The sequence below is a fragment of the Falco rusticolus genome, chromosome 3 (genome assembly GCF_015220075.1).
Source record: "Falco rusticolus isolate bFalRus1 chromosome 3, bFalRus1.pri, whole genome shotgun sequence".
In the NCBI taxonomy this organism is placed as follows: Eukaryota; Metazoa; Chordata; class Aves; order Falconiformes; family Falconidae; genus Falco; species Falco rusticolus.
The window spans coordinates 99,450,624-99,473,413 of NC_051189.1; the positions used below are offsets into that span (position 1 = coordinate 99,450,624).

The 22,790-nt window shown below is 40.1% G+C and overlaps 1 protein-coding gene across 1 annotated transcript in view; it reads left to right on the forward strand.

Annotated features, from left to right (window-relative positions):
• Positions 1-22,790, forward strand: part of CDKAL1 (CDK5 regulatory subunit associated protein 1 like 1) — a 430,469-nt gene that overhangs the window by 312,030 nt on the left and 95,649 nt on the right. Inside the window, exons 12-13 of the mRNA XM_037382142.1 lie at positions 2,766-2,946; positions 20,115-20,177. Of these exons, the coding sequence (XP_037238039.1) occupies positions 2,766-2,946; positions 20,115-20,177 (244 nt within the window). The remainder of the gene's footprint in view (positions 1-2,765; positions 2,947-20,114; positions 20,178-22,790) is intronic.

Sequence of the window (22,790 nt, forward strand, 5' to 3'; positions counted from 1 at the left end):
GCCAATACTTCAATAAAAAAAAATATTTAAGTTTAACAAAAAAAAAAAGAAGTCACAAAAGATACTTACTGCCATATACTGTTCATGTGAAGGCTGCTGTGCTGAATATAAGCTCTGCATGCTCTAATATTGCACCTAATCAAATTACTATGAACAATATTCTCTGCCTCCCCTGTTTTGGGTCTTTTGCCAACAGATTCTCCTGTTCCAGTAGAGCTCGTTGTTGCAGGAAGTTTTTCTTTCAGCTATTCCAGCTCGAGTTTCTTCACCCCTGTAACCACGTTAGATTTTCTGTGGTGATGTACTGTCTAATGAGAAATGATAGTTCTCTTTGGCCATCCAAATGATTCATAAATTGTCATTTGGATTGCATGCGTTTGTATTTACAGTTCTGCTGTCTGTTGTCTTGGTGGGGGAAGAGAAGACTTCCAGCCGTTTCTTGAGGCTGGAGACAGTCTTGGAGGCCCCATCTTCAGCTCAGGTGTGAGCTTGTGGCGCTGGTCTTTATGCCATTCACCCCTAAAAGAATCTCTCAGCTGTTCCCTTGCCTAGCCTACTTAAGAACCGTAAATTATGTAGGTTGGAAGGGACCTGTGGAAGTCATCTCATCTACTCCTCTCACTTGAAACAGGGCCAGCTTTAAGTCAGATACCACCGGTATCTGTATTGGCTTCTTACTTTTCCTCATAAATCGTATTTTCTGCAGTTCATCCTTGTTTCTACAACAGTTGATTCTGCGCCATCAGTAACAGCCCAAGCTGTTTCCGTAGGGAGCGCTGAGCCCTTCAAGCGCTGCACCTTTCTGCCTTTCTGCAGAAGAGCTTGGTCGTTTTTCCCACTTCACCAAGCGGGGTGAGCACAGAGCAGTACTGTGGTTCCACAGTTTCTCATGGGACAGCGGTCATCCAGTTGGCTAGTGTCAGGTTTGGAAAACGGAGCTGATATCTCCTGGGTCCCGTAGAGCGCTCTGTAAATACGATGCAGTAATCTCTTGGCTGTAGGACTCATTTTTCTGGGCCGCGTCACAGAATGACAGAAGGGGTGAGGTTGGCAGGGAGCTCTGGAGGTCATTTTGTCCACCCCCTCTTGCTCAAGCAGGGCCACCTAGAGCCAAATGCTCAGGACCGTGTCCCGTCAGCTTTTCAATATCTCCAGGGAAGGAAGCTTCACAAGCTTCCTGGGCACTGTGTGCAGTGCATAGTCACCTGGACTACAAAAGTGTTTGCTGATGAGGAGCACACCACCTGAGCCCCCATGCACTTGACTAGTGACCCCAAGAGCTCTGTAGTCACTTCTAATGCTGTCCAGGTTTCCACTCACAGTATCATTTGTGCCCACATGAAGTAACAGCAGGGAGTAGTACCAGAGGGTCAGGTGAGCCCCGCAGCATCCCGGACCCTGGCCCCTGGCAGACAGCGAAGCTCTCTAGATGGTTGGTCAGGTCAACAGATGGGTATCTGTGTCCCCCACAGCAGGGAGTCACCCATTACGATCACTTACCGCTTATTCCTGGCAGTCTTGCATGGTTTTAGGGTTTAGGTGAACCAGATGTTTTGCTTGTTGGCATAACTGGCTCCTCTTCAACTTTGAGGGAGATGAATCTGTCTTGCTGTTGAAAGCCCTTAGGTGGGGCAAGATCCTTCCTTTTGGTCACCAGGTTCCATCCCTCCTCCCGAGGTTTTGCTTCACTTGGTAGCGGGGGTTGACACTACCTGCTTTTCTACTGCATATGGGGGCTGAGGCTCTTCAGGCTGCTGAGTTACAGGGAAGATCCTGTCCATCTCCCTTTCATCTTCTCTGATGCTGCACAGCTTGCTCCCTTCCTCCCATAACTCCTCCACAGCTCCTCCGAGACAGCGCAGCTCCTGCAGGACAGAGGGACATCTCACCTGGCACCAGGGCGAGCCCCCAGGGGCTCCCTGCAGCTGGCGGTCTGGGTGCAAGCCTCGACCACCACAGGGACAGCTACTCCAACACCTACGGGGGGGAAATGCTCAAGTGACGTTACCCCCATGCCTAAGACTTACTGTGGCACAACTTCAGGCGAAGCCCCCTTCCCCCACCCCCTTCTGTGCATCCCGCTGCGCGTCCTGCAGTGTCTGTTGGCTGCTGCTGCTGGGCAGCTGCTGTGAGGTTCTGGTGTCCCGTCCAAAGGGAGCAGTTAGGGAGCGTTGACCTCGCTGAGTAACAAGGGAGCTCAGCTACCTGTGTGTTTGTAAACCAAAGTATTTTGGTTTCCTTTTAAAGCAAAGCATGTGGTGATTTTATGGAGTACTGACTTAGAAATTAACTGGTGACTAAGAGATGTCTTGCTGGCTCCAAGGCCACTTTTGTTCAGAATTGTTAGGTTTTATGGCATGCCAGTCCCCTCCTTTGGATATCCTGCTCTGAAAATCTGCTGGCTAAGTCTCTGAAATTTTGTGGATTAAGCAATCAGAAATCAAGATATTTACGAGCGCTGCTGATCACCTATCGGTTGGAATGAAGGAAGAGTTGGTCCAGACGTTTTCACTCTTCTGTCACAGTGCTAATCCAGTAGCTGCTGCAATCTCTTTCTTCTATTCTGTATGCTCTTGGCAGAATACCAAATGCATTTTTCCTTACCCAGCAATGGTATTAATTCTTTTTTTTTGCTCCGAAGATCATTTTAGGTCTCAATTTCTGTAGATAAAGTCAAAGGGTTGTAAGTCTATGTACACTAGCTTTTAAGGGAGCAAGACTTTTACATGTCCTTAGTTCAGTGTTCCTTTCTACTTTCTTTACAGAGTGCCTGGAATAACAATTGCTACAGACATCATCTGTGGTTTTCCAGGAGAGACAGATGAAGATTTTCAAGAAACAATGAAACTTGTAGAACAGTACAGGTTTCCGAGCTTGTTTATTAATCAGTTTTACCCACGCCCAGGAACACCTGCTGCAAAAATGCATCAAGTTCCAGCTGCAGTGGTAAGATCCATTTTCTCGTGCCACTGTACAGTGTACTCAGATGTCTTTAAGTACATAAAGCTTGTACATGAAAATGTGGATTTTCTGCAGAACTATGCTACAGTTCAGTTAAAGCTTTTTTTTTTTCAGCCCGGTAACTGAAATGCCTGTTGTATTACCTTTAGAGGTTAGCTAGATCACTGAACGCTTTTTCGTATATAAATTACTGTTCAGACTGTTAGAAAGGGTAAAACTTCGGTGGTTATACTGAAGTCATGTCTTCTTTCTATCAAGTTTTGGTTGAATGAGTACCAAGAGTGCTAGCTGATTGATTACACTTCCCCCCACCCCTCCCCCATTAAGACATTGATGACTCTGACAAGCTGAAGCTTATTGTGAATAATGATGCTAAGTGTTAATAGAGCAATGATAATCTCTGATTTATTTGTCAAATACCAAATTTGTAGGCAACTTCTCGAGACTTTCCTTATACCCTCACTACTTATAAACTCTGCTTCCTTCATCCTATGTATTAAAGGTCATTGATGAAATTGGAATTTAATCTTTCAGTTTTCAGCTGTTTCCTCCCTCCCTCCCTTCCTCCCTCCCTCCCTCCCTCCCTCCCTCCCTCCCTCCCTTCCTTCCTTCCTTCCTTCCTTCCTTTCCTTCCTTCCTTCCTTCCTTTCCTTCCTAATGAGAAGTGTAACCCCTCCTGAATACCAACATTTCTCATCACAATTCCCATGAGGAGAACAGCCTGGTTTGATATAGAAGGTAGATGGCTTTGGACGGTATTTTGCTTGATATAGCTATTTATAAGTGATAATAACAGCAATCACATCTGAAGGCATGGTTTGATTTATTTTAACAAATTTGAGTTAGTAATTTTTATGATCTGAATCTCAAAACATGAAAATATACAAGACTGATGACTGTACAATAATTCAACTCATTATTGTGGGCATAAATAACATTTATATTTCCTCTCAGCGTAAGAATGAATTCGACCAACAGTGTAAATCACTTTAAATAAAAAAATGTTTCTTTTAATTTATGTATCCTGGTACACCAACACAAAATGAAAACTACGTATCAGTACTTGTATCACTTTGCTTCTACATCTGAAAGCTAAAAAATGTATTTCTGCTTACTCTCAGTATATACCACAAATAACATAGGATGTGTCAGCTGCTGAAGGCATAAATTGAGATTAAATTTGGCTTCTTCAGTTTATTGTTTAGAGAAGTACAGCTTGAGCAATGACTGCTCATTTATTGTAGGCTGTCTCATAATGGGAAGTACTGAGTTTTCAAATATAAATAGCTGCTGTTGAAACAGTTACTTTAGTGTGACCAACTCACACTGTTTAATTATTTTTATTAGCTTTGAATGCTTTTTTCAAACTTTTGTAAATGAAAAAGTGCAGAAATGTAACTTTTGGAAGTTCAGCTTAAAAATCAAAACATTGATTTATGTTTTTGTTTTGTCTTCTTTCATCCACAAGTTTTTAAAAGCACTATTTTCACAGGAGGTGTAAAGAGCTAATTTACCCTCTTCTATTTCACTGGGTGCCAAGGGAAGACAATATGTGAAAAGCTAAAATATTTAAAGAGTGTTAGCTTTTCTGTGGTTAGGAGTGTTATTTGGAAAATGGTAATGTCATTTTAACCCAGTTTTACATTCTTTCTTCTTATTTGGAGCACTAGTACTTATTGCTTTCAGTGAACTAGAACCTTCAAAGAAGATGGGGCTTCTAATCCAGGGCCGATGAAAATCTGTAATTAATAGATCTTGTTGGTTTTTGTTTTCTTTCCTGTAGTCCTTCAAAAATCCTGTGTTATGAGATCCTTTGTTCTTTTATCTCTTTGTAGAGATGGAGAGTGACTAGTCAAACAGTGCAGGAAGAGCTTGTGCTAATCTCTTAAATTTTATATTCATATTACTTCTATAGAAGCTGATGGTCTTCCTGCGTTACCGAGAACGGGCAGGCGCTTCATGTGTCATTCCTTGCTTAGAGTAACTTGCATATGTTTCTCTGCTAGCAGAAGGAAGTAACACATTGCCATCCACGTTGTGCACTCTTACCCCTTCATCCTTTAATAAAATCTTATTTTTGTCACCTGTCCTGGTTTCAGCTGCGATGGAGTTCATTATATTCTCAGGAGCTCACGTGGTGCCGTGTCTTGGCTTTGATGTGAGGCTCTTCAGGCCTGGCTAGCAAAAAGGCGGGAGGGGCACAAGGAATAGGGAGGGGGACAACCAGGGCAGCTGAGCCTAACTAGCCAGGGGGATATTCCATACCATGGGACATCAGGCCTGGTACATACCGGGCAGGGGGGGGGGCGGGGCTGGCTGGGGCGGGCAGTGAGCAGTGGCATTGTGCACCGCGTCTTCACTTCTTCCTTTCCGTCTGGATGTTATTCTTTCCCTTCCCCTTTTTGTTATAACTGTTATTGTCATTTTCGTTATTGTTCTTTCATTTTTTATTCCATTTCAACTATGAAATTGTTCTTATCTCAACCCTCGAGTTTTACATTCCTTCCCACCTCTCGTCCCCATCCCTCTGGGTGAGGGGGATTAAGCGAGCGGCTGCGTGGTAATTAATGACCAGCCAGGGTTAAACCATAACGCAGCTTACTGTTACTGGATTTCCTTTATTGCATTTGCATAGGGAAAGAAATGGCACATAAAGCTGTTAACATGCAAGTGTCTTGAGTGTCCGTGTGGCACACTACTACCAGCCTGAACGTGGGAGCCGGTGCCTTTGCAGGATGCTTGTAACGTTACCCTCTGCCGTGGATCTGTTGGTAGGATCTCTTTCTATGGAAAGAATGTTGGCTAGATTATTTAACTACAGATGCTGAACCAGCAAGCAAGTTATTTGACGATTGTTCTCGTCTTTATTTCTGAAGGCTGAGCGTATATGCTCTGTTATTTCAGCTCTGCAATACTTCGGAAATGGACAGATCTATTGCTATTTGCAAATTGCTCCGCTTAGTGAGTACCATTTCTCCAACCCTGGTTCCAGACAGCTTCAGTGATTCTGCCCAGATATCACAGCTGCAATAATAACATATTTGCCTTCCCAGTTCCTTTTCAGTTGGCTCTTTTTAGGAAGATGTTACGACTTTTAGGGACAGTCTGTGGAGTATCAAGCATAGTAACAGCGCTTTCAAATTTGTAGGGGATAGTGTTGATGGAAGTCATAAAAATAATTGCCTTTTTGCAGAAAACCCTCAGTTGAGTTTATCTTAATAAGAAAAAAAATAGCAGTAGGTCAACATGGAATCTTCCCTTCACATAGATAATTTATCTTTGAAAGCCTTACAGGCACTGATATTTTTCTAAAAGGGCAGATGACACTAATCCAGATGGACAGTTCTACCACCATAAATTCAGAAAAGACAGTTACGGCTGCAGGCCTTTCTTGTTTGTCCTGGAGAAAAAATGTCCATGGAGAATCAGACATCTGTCTAAATGGTCTCATCATTTCATAACCATCAATTAGAATATGCTTACCATAAATGCTGTCTCCAGCTTGGAGAAAAGTTAAAGCACAGTTAAGAAAAACTAGGGATGATTTTTCTTTCATAAGTGATTGCAGTGAAGCTGAGTTATTTACATGGAAAAAAATGAGTTAAAATGTTGCTCAGAATGTGCTACCCCAAAATTCTGTTTCTCTTGGCTTTTACCCCCCATTTCATCCACCTATTGCTAAATACATTTTTTCAGAGATGAGTCTGGATGCTCATTATCTCCAGCAGTCTGTCTCCAGATAATTCTCACTCCGAAGTGTGTTAACTGTGACATGCTATTTTGTGGCGTAGTAGCAGTAGTAGTAGTGGTGGTGATCTGGATTTCTCCATTTCCCTATTGTGTTCAATTGTAGAAGTGATAGTACTGATAGTTGTGTAACTCAAATTACAGATTCTAGTCAGATAAACATGTCAATGAGCAATGTAAAAGGAATTTTTTTAGATGTGTCTGGTAAGGATTTTATATCTAGCTGCATTGCAAAGGATCAGAATACTATAATTCTAAGTGTAAAAGCTACTTTTTTTTTTTTTTCCACTAAAGTTAAGGATCTGTAATACCCCATGTTCTTCATAATTTTAATTTCCCAGTTCTTTATTTTTTTCAAGGTACCTGTGACTTGTCTGAGGGCCTGTGAGGAGGTTTCTGTCTCTGAGATTTGGTCCATCATAATTTCTGAAAGCATTAGGGGATGACATCGTCTCAGGATCAGCTTGATTTCTGTCACATGGAAAAACCGTGAGGAAATAGCCATTTTGAAAACAAGGGTTTCAGCAAGGTACAGTCAGGTTCATCTGTTCAGAGAATAGGTGGCAGCTGTTTTGAGAGCATTAATGTGACTGCAGCTTCATGAGTACGCTACCCTCAACTGCAGTGTGGATTCCAGTCTTTCTATATGTATTTTCAATAGTGTGTAGTGTAAGCAATTCACTTTCAATTATTGGTGTAATTACTAGATGTAAAAAAAAAAAAAAAAAAAAAAAGCGCATTTTGCTGTCTAGGTACAAAACTATATATTCACTTTTTCTTACAGTCTTTTTTCTTACAGTCTTTTTCCTTCTCTCTTTCTGTATATCATCAAGTAATTTACCTTGCTCCCAGCTGGAAAATTTTATGTCAGTCAACTACTGAATATTTAATTCCTCTGAAGAGTGCCTCCTTAAATGTTTCTCTCCATATTAGTTCTGTTAAGCACTGTACTTACTCTTCTGAGGTGGATAACCAAGTTACAAACTTCATAACTGAACTGCTTTTTGATCTCAAAAATAATTTAAATCACATTGGTGGGTGTGATTTAAATGCCCAGAAAGAAAAGGAACCCCTCCCTTGTTTCTGATACTCACAGCACAGCAGAATCAGTAATATTTCTTGCCTTAGCTTCACGATGGCCAATCCAAAGATCATACAATGGGAATATATAGGGATATTCTTCTTCTGAAATTAAGGGCGGGAGCTGGGGATATCAGGAGGTGGAGAAAAGGCAAGGGACAGTGCCCTTATTCAGCCACTGCTCTGGTCTGCCGTCACTGCCCCTGAGCTCCCTCGCTCTGTGCTGTGACCAAGTGGCATTACGTGCCCCAGGAATTAGACGCAGCTGTGATAACTGCTTCTGGATGTCGGGATGCTTGCCCCCCGCCATCCCCCCAACATGTACAATAATGTTAATGCATGGTGCAATGTGCAGAATGTACTTTACGTGTAAGAGAAGCCAAGTCTGATTAACATCTGAGTTTGACTGCTTAGCGCCTGTACTAACCCATCTCAGCAGTACGCTTTTATTTACTGCTCGCTGCTCTGCCAGAATAAAGACCTGAGTGAAGACTTTTACAGCAAGTTTGGGACCAGAGAGTTAAAAATGTGAAGGCTGGAGGGGGAGGCAGACCATGAGGGAAAAATTAATATATAACTCGTCGTGTTTGTCACTGAACTATTGAAATATTCAGAGTTAACATTTTTCCAGCAAGTTTCGAACTTGGTCTAGTGGTCTAGTAGTTTTATTTACACTATGTGTCCTTATGTTTTTTACGACAACAACGTGTGAGGTACTGCAGAAAGCCTCACAAGCCATCAAGATAGCTATGATTTCTCTTATCTGCGTTGTTCTCTGATGGGATTCATTCTGATTGATGTAGCTGTTGCTCAGTGGCAACTCAGTGTCGGTCCTTTGTGTTACTTTCTGGATGCTTACAAATATTTTTGCATATTTTCCTCCCTATTTTTCCAGGAACTATATAAACTGACTGACCTATGAAAACCTGGTTTCTCCTTTTTCCTTGTTTTAAAGATGGCCAAAATGTTTGACAGCGTTTATGTTCTATCTTTAAAGCTACCACAGTGCTGGCCGTTTGGTGTGCAGCCAGCTGGGGGTTTGTGCGATGAATTCAAAGGCAGGTAATTACCTGTGAGCAGGCTTTCTGTGGTTAGGCAAAGCTGCTAAACAGAATTTTACAAATGTTTAAAGACAGTTTTATTTTAGAGCTAGATTCAGCTCAGGTTGAAACCACTTGAAGTTACTTGACCAGGTGCTGAAATGAAAATCTGTTTTTGTTGTTGTGGGAGGTGGTTGAGCACCCCATGGGTTTTAAAATAGGTTGTACCCTTTTGGCAAGCTGTAAATGATCTGCCTACGGAGCTGCTGAAAATTCAGTTCGTAGCTGAATCTGGGGAATGAGTTATATTGCACAGTCACGGCTGGGGTGTGCGGAGTCAGACCCTGAGAAAGGAGAAGAATATTTTGACTCCAGCCTGGAGCCATGGCGCTTAAGTCTTGCACTGGGGTACTTCAGGCACCTGGTAGAAGAGAAATCTTATGTTTTCACAGAGCATAAATGTCTCACTTAAGAAGGAAAGTCGAAATTCAAAGCTAGACTGGAAATACACTTAGGAAAGCAAGTTGGTGTTCTACTTTTTTGAATTTTGCTTCGTTTTTACATCAGAAACTCATTGGAATGAAAATTACCAACAGCTTCCTCATAAACTTCATACAAATTCAGTTTGAAAATTGGAGCATCTTTAAGTAAATGTATGGCTATGGGTTCGATCTAGACCATGTTGTTAAGAAAAAGAATTAATGGACACTGGAAAATAAAATGTGGAAAATATGCATGTGGAGGAAGAGGCAGAGTTCTTTCTAAAGACTGTCAAGCCAGAAATAGTTACAGAATTTGCAAGGATTCTGAAACCTTCACCACTGTAATATAATTTTATGGGTTGATACTTGTAGCCATGTATAGTCCACGTTGACCATCCAATATTAAAAAAAAAAAATTACTTTTAGGAAAGTGTAGTCCTGTGAGATTTGTAGCGGCCATGAGCATTCATTATCCATCCTCCTTCCCCTGTGAGTAAGTCTGGAAACCCTGATTGAATTCTGAGACTTTAAATGCCAGGAAGCTGAAATAGCATCAGGAGCCTTGTATACTGCATACTCCTGTGCTGAAGAGAAGGAAGGTACTCTCTACAGATAAGGTGGAATAATCTCTAATTTTAAGGGAGAAAACAATTTTTACTTCCCATATAAACATATATTTGATCAGCATCTGAGGGAAATTTCTCCCTTCACTATAAATTTTTTTCTCAGAAAAATTCAAAAGTCAAAAAAATGGCAATGTAATTTAGTGAAAGGAGTTTAGTGGTGTCATGGAGGTTTTTTTTCTTTTTTTTTTGTAGGCTTTTGTGGTTTAGCATCCATTACAATTGCTTATAAAAATACAGCAGAGTATATCACTCTTCTGTTTTTCCTACCTTAACTTAGTTCATTGAAATTTTCAAGATTGTACATATAGTTCTTCAAAAGAAGTTTACATAGCATCAGGGTAAACTTAATGCATAAATTTATTTTACTTCTGTTACATTTAAATCACACTATAAACTGCATGAATACACACATACGTGGAGTATATTGGAAGCCACTGCCATTAATTACAAGGACTGAAGCAGTAAGTCAGATGTCTTGAGGGCAATAAAAGCTGGAAATTGTGGGGTTTTTTTTCCTTTACCAGTGATCATGAATTATGTACTCTGAGCTGGGGTTTCAAGTCAGAACGTTACAAGCAGTTTTAAGGACTGTTTTGTAAATTCCCTCTTCCCTGATAGGGAATTGAAGTGAGGGAGAGAGAGAAACAAAAATTTCTTTGAACACCTTTTACTCATTGAGCCATTAGTAGAACCAAGCCGTTATTGTGAAAAGCAGGTGACTTTGCACAACACGTGGGTTCAGTCCCCGGCATTCTCTCGCCCGCTCAGCTGGGGAGGGTCAGCCGGGGGCTGCGGTGCGGGTGCTCGGAAAGTCCCTCAGAGGGCTCGTTGTTCCTTTAGGTATAAATGTGATCCTGCCGGCTGCATCAGCGTGTAGGAGTCACCACCCTCTGGGATGTGGTCCAAGCCTCTGTCGTTGATCGTGATGGCCTTGGGCAGCTGGGACAGACTGCTGTTGTCCGGAGTTTGTTAGTGATTGCAGATCCAGCATGAGTACAGATCTTCAGAGCTTTTCCTTGGGAAATTTTCGTATAGCGTATTCGTTTTCAGCAGGCAATGTTACTGTCTTTGACCTGCTGTTTTCTGTTAAAGCTCCATGCAAATCCATAGGTGCCTGTACAGCTCGTTCACGCAAGCTCATACAGAAGGGACCTCCGGGGCAACTGGCTGCCACATTCATGTATTCTTTCTCCATCAGTCCTCTTCATTGGCTTATAATGAGGTGGAGGAACCATGGAAGAAGTTTTAACTGTGTCTTGCTGTAACTTGTATTAAAGTTAGGTAACTCCTGTAATACTGGAACATTTTCTCTTCTTGAATTCAGAATTGTCATGCACTTGATGAACGAGTCTGCTCAGAGCTGGAAACTGCGCCAGCAGCTCTAGACATAAGGGAGTGTTGCCCATAATGTAATCCCTGAACTCGGATGTATGCAGCACAACAGAATGACCTATTACTTTAAAAAAAACACCACCACAACACCAAAATCCTTGGCTTGGGTAATTCCAGACTTCCTCAAATGAGAGCATGGTTTAGATTTAATAGTTTGTGACTTAACACAGATAGCAAATTAATTTGTATCACGGAGGTGACTAAGCTTTTCCATCATTTGCAAATCACGTGGCATTTATGATGGCCCATAAAACGTGTTTTGGAAGAAGAGGGCACTGAAATATCCTGGGGTGGGTTCTTGGTGACCCTTTCTTGAACTTCAGCTGTCTTTGATAATCCAAGTACACTCCTTCAAAGCCGTCACAGTCAATCAGGTCACTCAGTGCTTTGGAACTCATATCTTCAGCTGTTTTCACTGCTGTGCCTGCACCTCCAGTCATTGAGCTAAACGTCCATGTGAAGCCTGGACTTGCTGCAAGACTGGCAACAGCGTGGAGAACTGAGCAGCAGATTAAGTTAAATCCATAAGGGCTGTTTTTGTATGTCTGCTGAATTGGTGTTATGTGGACCCGCAAGCAGTCTCCCCCACACAGCAGGCACTTGAGCACTGTTTACTGCTCACTGTACCACACTGTACCTTCGGGAGCGCTTCTGCTCTTGTTCTTTCCAGGATGTTGGAAAACCTGGTCCTTTAAGGGTTGCTGTTGTGCAATACAGCGCACAGATACCTCGCTAGATTATGAAAAGGAAAAGACAGCATTGCAGACAGGTCAGTCCTGGACATATATATGCAAGCCCATATGTGTCCTGGGCTTAACATACATATATAAATTACATTTAATTACTGAGATGTACTTTGCAGTTCATTCTGGTTTATGTTATTGTGTAACTGGGTGCAATAACAACATATATTCAAAATCAGTCTGCCAGTCATGACCAATCGCTTTATTTCTGATTTCATGTCAATCGCATCTGAAGTATGGCCGATACCTCAGGGCAAGTTTCCGTCAGATACTTTTGTTCTACAAAATCTTTTTGAGCTAAACGGTCTTCCCAATCAGTCACAGTGACATCCCTAGAAAATACCCACCTCATATAGATTATGGAAGTTCAGTGTGAATGTCAGACATAAAAATCTTCCAGAAGTAAGACAGAGCACTTATAAACTATCCCAAATTTAAGGACCCTCAAGATGAACGAGTGTTGAAGGGCTGCTTTGAAATTAACAGTTTCTTTGTGAAAGTCTTCAGGATAAATTTTGCATGATTTATCCTCTGCTAAGGGGGAGGTTTTATTATGAAAAATGACAGGAATAACAAACATTAATCCTAAACTAAATCAGAGAGCTCAAATGTACCAGAAGAAATAGAATTCTGTAATATTTGTAAAATACATGAGTCTGAAGAGTCTGTATTACATAGCTGAAAGTATATGGGAGGTAAAAAGAAATTGCAATGCCCGTGGCTTAATTGAAAATGGGCAATTTCTTCCTTCCAGAAATTATTTTCAAATAAGTTGACAGATGATCTTATGAAGATTGTATGCTGGCTTTCTGAAACTGTTAGTATTTTCCCATAGTAAGAATCTCTACTTGAACTGTAAGATACACGAAACTGTGACTATTTGTGTTGCCATAATCCTGAAGACAGGCTCATTTATTGTTTGTGATCATCTTCTAGATTAGTATGATTAGGAAATGTGCATGAAGTTTTATATATTTTCCTCTTTCAGGTGAAAAAACAGATTGCATGGACTCCTGAAACTTTGTTTTAAACTTTTTAGAAAGAGTTGCTGAGTATACAAAAGACTAAAGAGTATACAAAATATGAATTACGAATGTATAGTCCTGTTGTTAATTGGAGTTGGAAAAAAATATCTGCCATCCTGGGACATCAAGGTAGACTGCTGAGTATAACACATTGCACACTTAATGACGTTTTCCATGGATGGATCAAAAATTATTAAAATGTAATTTCTTAAATCAAGCCAAATAATGAAATACACATGTGTCAATAGTTAAAGCAGAACAGTGAGTCTATTTTAACATAGTAATTCTTGTAGGTTAAGTCAAAAAGACTAGCTAATCCCCTGGTGGTTTTGTGTGCTTTGTTATAGATGTGATCAGAAGGGTCAGTAGAAGCGAGTGAGCAGGGGGAGCAGAAAACTTGTCAAGCCTGTGTTGCCACTTCTGCCCTTTCAGACCTTGCAGGGCACAGAGGCAAGAGCGTAATGAACACCAGCGATGATTTTATCAAAAAATCTGGCTGCGGCACAATGGGTTTTTTTCAGTATCGTTTCTGAAAGGGTGATGCACCAAATAACTCAAGGTCAAAGAGAATGGTTCGCTGGTTTCTGATCGCTTTTTTAAGAATTGTTTTACAGAACAAAAAGCAATCTGTAAACTTTGATAACGTGGCAGTTTCGGTGGCTTGGCTTGTGTCTGTGTGGTGGTTATGGGTACCTAGGTTTAAGGCTTTATGCATTGCATCTCCAAGCAAAGGGTTTAGATGTACCTTGGCTGGAGTAGTCACTACATCTCTGTCTGGTGTTTTTCCAAGTAACTCTTTGGAGTATAAAGTTAGAGCAGTCGGTGTCTTTAGATAGGGTGCTCCCAACTCCAAGGCCTTGGTTTTGAGATCACAGCCATAACATGGGAGGGGAAAAGGGCAAAGCTGTGTTATTGCTCAGCAAACACACGTTACCGAGGTTAGAGGATGCCATACACAAAATGCATTAGAGGGGCTGTTTCAGAAAAGAAAGTTCCAGTCTCAAGGTTTTTGCTCTTGCAAGCATCAGTTGTAAGATGCAACGCTGCAGCCTCCATGCTTTTGGAAATGCCGGGGAAGAAAACTGTGAAAATACTTGCAAAGCTGCTTCTTTCTTCTCCCAAAGTCTGTCCCACTTGCAGTTAAATTCTACCTTGGCTCACAAAGTTTATTGTGGTTTTAACTCTTAAGTTATGCAACCTATTAGCTATTACACAAGCAGTAGATGTGGTTTTCCAGACTTGTTTGAAAGAAGGACAGTGCCGCAGTTGGGTGTTAGCAGGCTCAGGTGTGTGAGAAGCTTTACAAGATCCAAGTTAAATATAGTTCCTGTGGCAACGTGATTTTTTAGTTCTGATCAGCTGTATGTAAAAGAGGAATAGGGGAGACAATGGTAGGTGAAGGAACAGAACCAAAATAAAGGCATTCATCTGGTTTCCTTGACGTAAGTTAATGTTCACTGCGATCATGGAGGAGAAGAATAATATTTGCACAGAAACAGATATGGGTCCCTCTTACTGAAGGCAGCTCTGTATATTGGAGGGATTATAAATGATGGAAACAGAAGAACAAAAGCAGGAGAACTTTGCTGATGATATATGGAGGCTGACACTTTCAATGGAACTGGTAGAATCTGCAGATCTGTCATGGTATTAGGCTGGAATGATTAAGAGTTTGAATGTTGAAAGTAGACTTTTTAAACTGAAAGTCATGTCTGAAGGAAACCAGTGATACCCACATACTGGGAAGTAATTTTGCCCCTTTTATTCAGAGATGAAAAACTGTGGGTATTCCATTTAAGCTGCTTCTAAGCAGTTGGTAATAAAATTATCTTGGTGATGTTGTAATTCTGCTTCACAATAAACATTGTAGACCTGCAATATCATGCTTGAAAGGAAAACAAACAAGTTTCAGGCTACATTAATATCATCTGAAAGATGGGTAATTATCACCTGCGTTTCAAAAGAGTATCACCAGAGAAGTGCAATGTACATGTGTAAGCCTACGATGTCTAGTATTTGGTATAGTTATTTCATTTCTAAATTTACTTTTCTAAAATATTTTCTGTTTCTAAAAATTTATTGTTAGGACACCGTTACCTTTACCCTATTTTCACACCATTGCTGGCAAAACCAAAATAATTTTAAGTTTAGCTTTATTTTTCTGAAGTAGTCAACACAAAGTTCTATGCTGCTTAACTAGTGCAGAAAATATTTTAAATAATTTTAGAGATTAATCCAGTATGGGGTTTTTTCGTTTGGTGATTTGGTTTTTGGTTTTATTTTAGTTGGTTTTGGTTTTTTTTTTTCATTCTACCTATTTGTTCTTTAAATGATATTTCCTGGTGTAGGATAACGATCCGTGTTTTAGTCCACTTAAAGCATTAGAAAATGATTAATTATTGCTAAAAATCAATGCACAATAAAAATTAGTAATAACACCGAGGTCACTAACTCTTGGCTTTAATGGTTTATAATTTCAGATGTGTTCTAAAAGGATCCTGTATTGTTACTGCACTTTAAGCATATAATATGCATCTCAGCTGACCAGTGCTCCTTTAAATAATTGCAGTAGTTAAAAATAAGACCTCAAAAATCTGAGGCCCAGAAAATGGGAGACAGCGGAAGGAACTATTTAGAGCAAAGTATGTGTTACTTGTATGTATGCTTACAGGGCTGGGGAAATAATGAAATTACGGTAATGTGGTGTTTCCTCACTCCTAACACTGTCTATGTATGTTGTGTACAAAACATCATTAGCTGGTTCTTATTTTTATAAGGGCATGTTGAACATTACCTGTCTTTTGAGACACAATTAATTACTTGTATTTTAGTAACAAGCTTGAAATAATTCACTTAGAAAAGTATTGCTTTACTTAAGGAAACCCTTCCATCCTGGCATACTTACGGTACATGCATATATGATTTTACAGAACTTAGCTCAGTCCTGTAGCAGCACTTTAATCCATTCTTCATCAGGATTTCACATACTTTTCCAGCTAAAGATAGAAATGAAAAGTGTCTCCGTTGTATCATCCATATAATGTGGCATGTTTAAAACTTACTGAAACAGAAAAGTGAAAAGTTGTTTTTACAGTCATATGCATATATTTAGTGGTCCACATTAGCATAGTATCTGAATGTGTCTCTTTAAAAAACCTCATCTCCCTGAACTTCTTTCTTTAAGCACTACAAACTGAGGACTGTGGGTTTAAAATTTAAATCCCTGCCTGGCTGAGTTGTCAGAATTTTGTAATGTAAAAAAATCTCTGCCCCTGCAAAGCATGCGCATGCACACACATACGCATACGTACATATGTGCAAATAGGGACCTAATTTAAAAATTAGGGACCCGTATGTGCAATTATGGACCCGTTGTAAATGTGGGGGGATCTGGCAGTGCTCCCACAGAGTCCCAGCATGGGGACAGCCGTGCCGGCAGCGATGCGGGCAGCACCCCCCACCCAGGGCAAGCCCTTCCTTCGGCAGTCACAGGGTGCTGCTCCGCAGGTCCCCGGGTGGCCTGTAACTAGTGCTTTACAAAACCCCCACCGCTGGCTGCAGCGCACGAGTGGGAGATTGCGCACGGTTCTCAGAGTGAGGCTTTGCTGGTCTTGTTAGTCAGAGGAGATTTATCTCCAGATACGTGACTCTGTCCTGTTGGCAAACCAATACTGGAAAAAAATTGTGGAGGAGTAGTGTAACCTTGGCTTGTTATGTGTCAAATACTCTTACACCAAAATTATATACAGCCAGGCTAAGTAAGAGTATTGCAAGTAGCCTGCTGCCAAGAGTAACTTGGTTTAAGGAAATGTTCTGTGGTCACTGAACATAAGCTGTATCAATATACGGCAAGCCTGAGAGAAGTATGGAAAGAAGCTACAGGTCTGATGCTGCTATAGTCCTTTCATTGCTGGAAATGCTCGGTGCTGGTTTGCATGGTGACTTTGGAAAGACTTCTGATTTTTTTTCAGAAACCTAAATACATCTTGTGCAGATCTGTGAGGATGCTGGAAAGCAATCCCACTGCTGGACGTGGAACAGTACGGTGGGACAGCACGTTTGCCTAAGTACAGGCAGGGGTTTTTCAGTGTCTTTTTACCATGTGATTTTGACAGTATTATTGGTACAGAGCAGAGGAATGGGGAGTAAAAACACTAAAGGGAAAGAGCAGGAAGGCAGGGGGAAGAAAAATATTTTGGTATTGGTCAAAAGAGTACTTGAAAGGGCTGTTGGACTAAGCTGAGGAAGGAGAAACAGGAGTGTGAAGCTACGTCAAGGAAAGAATTTCTGAAGAGATGCATGTAAGTAGGGAGTTTAGGGACTAGAACGGTCCATCGGGGGCAATAAAGGAGAAGGAGTTTGGGGCTTAGTTCCCTTTGTCGCATCTAGCATGGGGTGGCCTGCTTTACTCTTGTGCTTTACACTGCTTAGAGGGGGGCAGGAATCGTGCCTGTTCTTCATGTAGGAACATCCTGTTCGTACTGTGTGGCTAACGCCTGCTGTAGGAGTTGAAGGGTTGACCGTTACAGAAGCATTAACTGTTTGTCCTTTTCTTAGTCTTTGTGTTTCGACATGTTTTATATTTCTGGAGTTTAGAGGTCGGAGTTAAGCTGAACTCGGTTTTCTAGAAAGACGCCAATTATCACTAAGTAACCTTAACCCTGTGCTTAAGACATCTTTGTCTCCGTGTATTCAGAGTTCCTACAAAGTAGTCAAAGCTGTTTAGATTTAGAACATGTAACATGAATTTAGCATATGTGGCATCCTGGGAATTTTGGGGCAGCATTTTTTCCTGTGTTTCATTCCATGTTCTTTGGTGTCGTGAATTTCCAGCACTTCCCTAGTCAGGAGCATTTTGGTTTTGTACAAAAAGCAAAACTTCTACCTTTTGTGGAAAGGTAGGAAAGAAACCATAATTCCCTATAATAAAAAGTGGAAGGCTGTGTCAATGTGTTATGTCACAGAAGCCGTCTTCATTCTTCACCTTGTCTCGCTGAGTGTGTAAATAGCATTTGGGCCAGTCTGGGGGTGGAGGACAGGATTTCTGTCATACAGTTTTACTGAGTGTTATTAAAGCTATTGCAATAAAAATACTCCAAAGCACTTGGTGTGCATTCAAAATGGATGCAAGAGAAATAGTCTTTGGTAAGAAAAAGCAAGAATTAGACTTTTTCTGGATTTTGTGGTTTTTGTTTTTTTTCCCCTAGAAAGGTTAGTGGAGGTCTCCAAATTCCAAGCTAATTTTTTTTGGTCTGCTTCTTGCATGATTCTACATTAAATTATGTTTTTAAGCAGCCTTTTTAATAGTCACTTTCATATCTCTCTTGTATTTATTATTGCATTTCTCCAAATCCTTTTTCTATTATTTTAAGCACTTTCACTGTGTATGACTGTACTACCAGGAAATAAGTCATTTCAGGGTGGTGATGGAATTTGGGTTGTGCAGCCTGATGCTTTTATTTGTGTGGGTTTTTTCCCCATTGGAAACAAAAGAGGTAATAATTGAGGTTAGAAGGTGAAAGTTCCTCTACTAAGGGAGATCGGAGATCTTTCCTTTTGCAAAAGCACATTCGACTGCCGAGAAAGTCTGTACCAACAGAAATGTCTTTTTTAATATCACTTCTGTTCATTTTAAAGCCCCTTAGTAAACTCAGCGAAACAAGCCGTGTTAGGTGTTAGGTATGGTAGTTGGATAGAATTGTCTAGGGCAGAAGTAACCTTCTCATCCTGAAGCTAAAATCTGCCATTCTTGTTTAAAGAGGGGTAGTGAGTAAAAAATCATTTTCTTGACTCTTTAGAGGTCATAACTGAAACACAGTTAGGGACCTCACAGAAGTAATAACATTAATCTGATACCTTTAATGACTCAGAAATACCCAGCTGTCATGAATTTGTACCAGCAAGTAAAGTTATAGCTTTTATGACCAAGTTGCTGCATCTGAGCATTTCACTGAAAACAAAAACGGTGTAAAGAAAGGAAATATAGTTAGTTTTGCATAATCAGAAATTACTAAATTGTCCTGTAGTTTCCAGAAGTTAAGAAAAACACTGCAGTCACACAGCTGTCTATTTAGATCTTGGCATGCTGGAAACATCAACAGATCCTACCAGTTCAGTTGGAAAACTACTTTTGTAGAAATGATGGCTAAAATAAGAGAGTGGTACAGACCACAAGCAAAGAGTCCTTGTCATTGTTGTCCCCTTTACACATTTTTCAACACACAGTGCTTCGCCTTCCCGAGCTATAAGTCGGCATCAAATTTGACATGATAAAACTTTAAACTTATTTGTGACTCACCCCTGCATTAAAGATGAAGGGTGTTTTTCTCCTCTCCCTGCCCCCCCCCTCTGTAGGATGCAGCTGAGAGAGTCTATTTAACGTGCTGAAATCACTGCAAGCTCTTTCATTGATTTCAGTAGAGGCTGGATTAAGCAGGTTTTGTCTTTGAACTTTGCTTTTAACAGAAGGAGGGGTTTTTTTTCCTTTGCCTTAGCATTAAGTGGCATACCACCTATTAATTCGCCACAATCAAGGCAATGGTAGTATTAGCATCAAAAGAAATGGAAAAATAATAAATGGTGATTCTCTAAACTGACTTCCTTTAAACCTAACCTGCTGTAAAGCAAGGCTGCATGTACATGCTGGAATACGGGACAAGTCTTTGCAAGATTGGAGCCTAATCTTCAAGTTTTGTTATCTGTATTCCAAGACATTATTTATGATTTATTGTGCAGAAATTAAAACAAATCTGAATTGTTTACGCATTCCACTGATGTTCCATAGATTAGTGTTTATTATTTATTAAGGATATTTTCTTGACATTGTTAATATATATGTTAATAATTTCCTGTGATATTTAATATCCCTAATCTGCATACACTGCTCTTCATACCTACAGTTCCATTAACGAAGCGGGGAGAGAATCTGTTTGTACCTGCATATACAGCTTTTTAAATTAGTAGGCTCTTTTTCCTTTAACTTTTCTAATACACTTTATTTATTAATACTGCTTTTCAGAAAAAACAGAGAACAAAGGACCTGTCCCAGCTGTTTCATTCATACAATCCATATGATCATAAGGTAAGAAAAAAAATACACTACGTATGTTTGTTGTTTAGAATAATTCCAGACATTGGTGATAACTATATATTATGTTTAATGCATAAATGAGGGGAAATGACAAAATTGAAAGCGCCATGGTTTTTGTGTTACTTAAATTATGCTGTCCTCTAGATGTGTCTTTGTTTCTTCAAGCCAAGCTGGAAAAGCTGCATTTTCTGATTTGTGAAACCAATGACTCACATTAACCTCAAAGAAGTATAATTTATAGACTGACACTAAATCCTGCGAAGTGACCATATGCGGTGTCGCATTACCCTCTTTTTTTCTGTCTCTTTAGAAATCACGTTACCATTGAGTCTGTTGCTTAGCCGGTTGTGTCAATTAGGCCCTGAGATACATGATACTAATGAATTATCTATTGATTCTGGAAGCATCATTGGAAGAGGCTGCTTTGTTGACAGCCTGGTGGTTGTCTGATGGAAGAAGAAATATACATCATCGTTATAACTTGATCCTTATTTGTAAAGTCTGGGAACCCTCATAAAAAACAAAACAAAACAAAAAAACCCAACCAAACACCCCACACACCCCCCACCCCAACTTCTTTATTGTATCCCATACTGTAGGGTAAGAAAAAGTCACTTTCCTAAAGACATTGCAATGTCAAATAAAAACCTAAAGCTGTTACAAGACGATTTTGGAGAACCAGGAGGCAGAGATCACAGCGTTTCTGTGCTGTAACTATGTTGTGGGGGGTTGTAGACATCATGCAAAAGAGAGCATTAAGCAGCAGACTGAAGGAGAGTTAAGTAGGTTTGTAAATATTTTGGGGGAGTTCCTCCCAACTTGGATGCATATGTGTTTGCGTTTGGTTTTTTTAAGCAAATGTACTAAATCCTTTAACAATTTGTCAGCAGCAGGAGATGATTGGTTTTACTGCTTGTTTTGCAAAGCGTGTGATTTTGCAAGTATCCATTTCAGAAAAGAAAAATTTGAAACATTTTTGTTTGTTTGTTTATTTAGACATTTCATAGGAAGGATCTGAACTCTACCCCTTCTTTTGCTGGCCATGTACCAAAAAAGGCTATACACTGGAAAAATTAGCTAGGTTTTGTATTTGGGGGAAGAAGGTGACAGAAGTGTGTATGTATGGGCACCTGTGTCTGAGTATGAGCACGTGTGTGTGTATGTGTGTGTAATCGCACATATATCTGTGAGAAATACATTGTGTAAATATTAATGGGTTACATTTCTCAGGCAGGTTGTAACTGTGAGAGTTCCATAGTTATCAGTAACTTGGAAATTAAAAAAAAACACGTTTCAAACAGTAGGTATATTCTATATTTTTAATATTTATATATCATTTCAAGTTAAATCCGTAACTTCAGAGTGGTTTTTTATGCCTAGACCTACCATGACAAAGATTGGTAAAGCAGATATTAAAGGCCTGTGAAAACTGAAAAACGTGAAGAATAAGGAAATCGGGGTGGCAAGGTTTTGAACAGGATCATTGCTTTTTTGAGTTGAAGCATTTTATGGTAAATGTAATAGTAAGTCAATTAAGATCTAATAAGGAGAAGCAACTGATAAACCAGAAGCTTTGATATTCCTCTCCGTGTCTAAATTCTTCTGTGCCAAACACTTTTTATTCATAGTACAAGGAAATTCCATTATTCTTTTATTAGCACTTTTAATGGAGCTTGGCCATTTGTAACTCCTGCTGCCTTCCTGCTCATATCCTTTGTGGCATTATATCAAAGTATCCTCAAATGATTTTGGCTTCAGTTGTGAAGGCTTGTGCACTCTTTACAAATTAGTCATCAGGCAATGTGGAATTGAATATAAATGCTTAGATATATTCCCTTTTGATCTTTGTTTTAGGACCTTTAATAAATTATTAAAAGTAGCACAATTGTTTGATGAGTGATTTTTGAAGCTCCACTCTTTTGCTACTTCCAAGCACATTCTGCGTATGTATCTGAGAGTAAAACGGGGGGGGGAAGGACAAGGAAAGTATATTAAAAAGGTGATCTTTCCTTATTTTCCATTTGACAGTGAAAGTTTTTCTTCTGCTACTTACTATTTGTAGTGGCTGCAACAAACTCATTGCAGATTTCTTGTCCTGTGCTTTTAATTTCCACCTCCACTGTCAATTTCACAATTGTTGCAGTCCAGGGGAGGGCTTTTATTTTTTTCCATTAACTCTAGCATAATCAACATTAGTTGAAAATACAGTTATTTCAAGTGGAGGTCTGTGTTAGCTTTAATTCTGTTTGGTCTGATGTATGTGGCGGAAGGGTTAATTTTTGGGGGTGGTGGTTTGCTATTTTGTAGATTATTTTCAGCAAGCATAAAAAGGAGATTTTACGATGACTTTGTGGAAGTGTTGGTGATGCAGGATCACAGCACAAATGACTTGAATTACTGGCCTCCAGGATTCTTAGCTGGTTGATTAAAAGGTTTTGTTCTGAGAACCTTTTTAAGGTAGAAAAGATAATGTTAAAGGCTATGTTGGACCTTGGTTTAAAACAGATATAAAAAGGAAGCTCGTGAACCACGGTGGCTGGAACAGGGCTGTCTACAGAGATTGTGTAGTCCTTCATCCTTTGGTGATGGGATTCACTTAGGAAA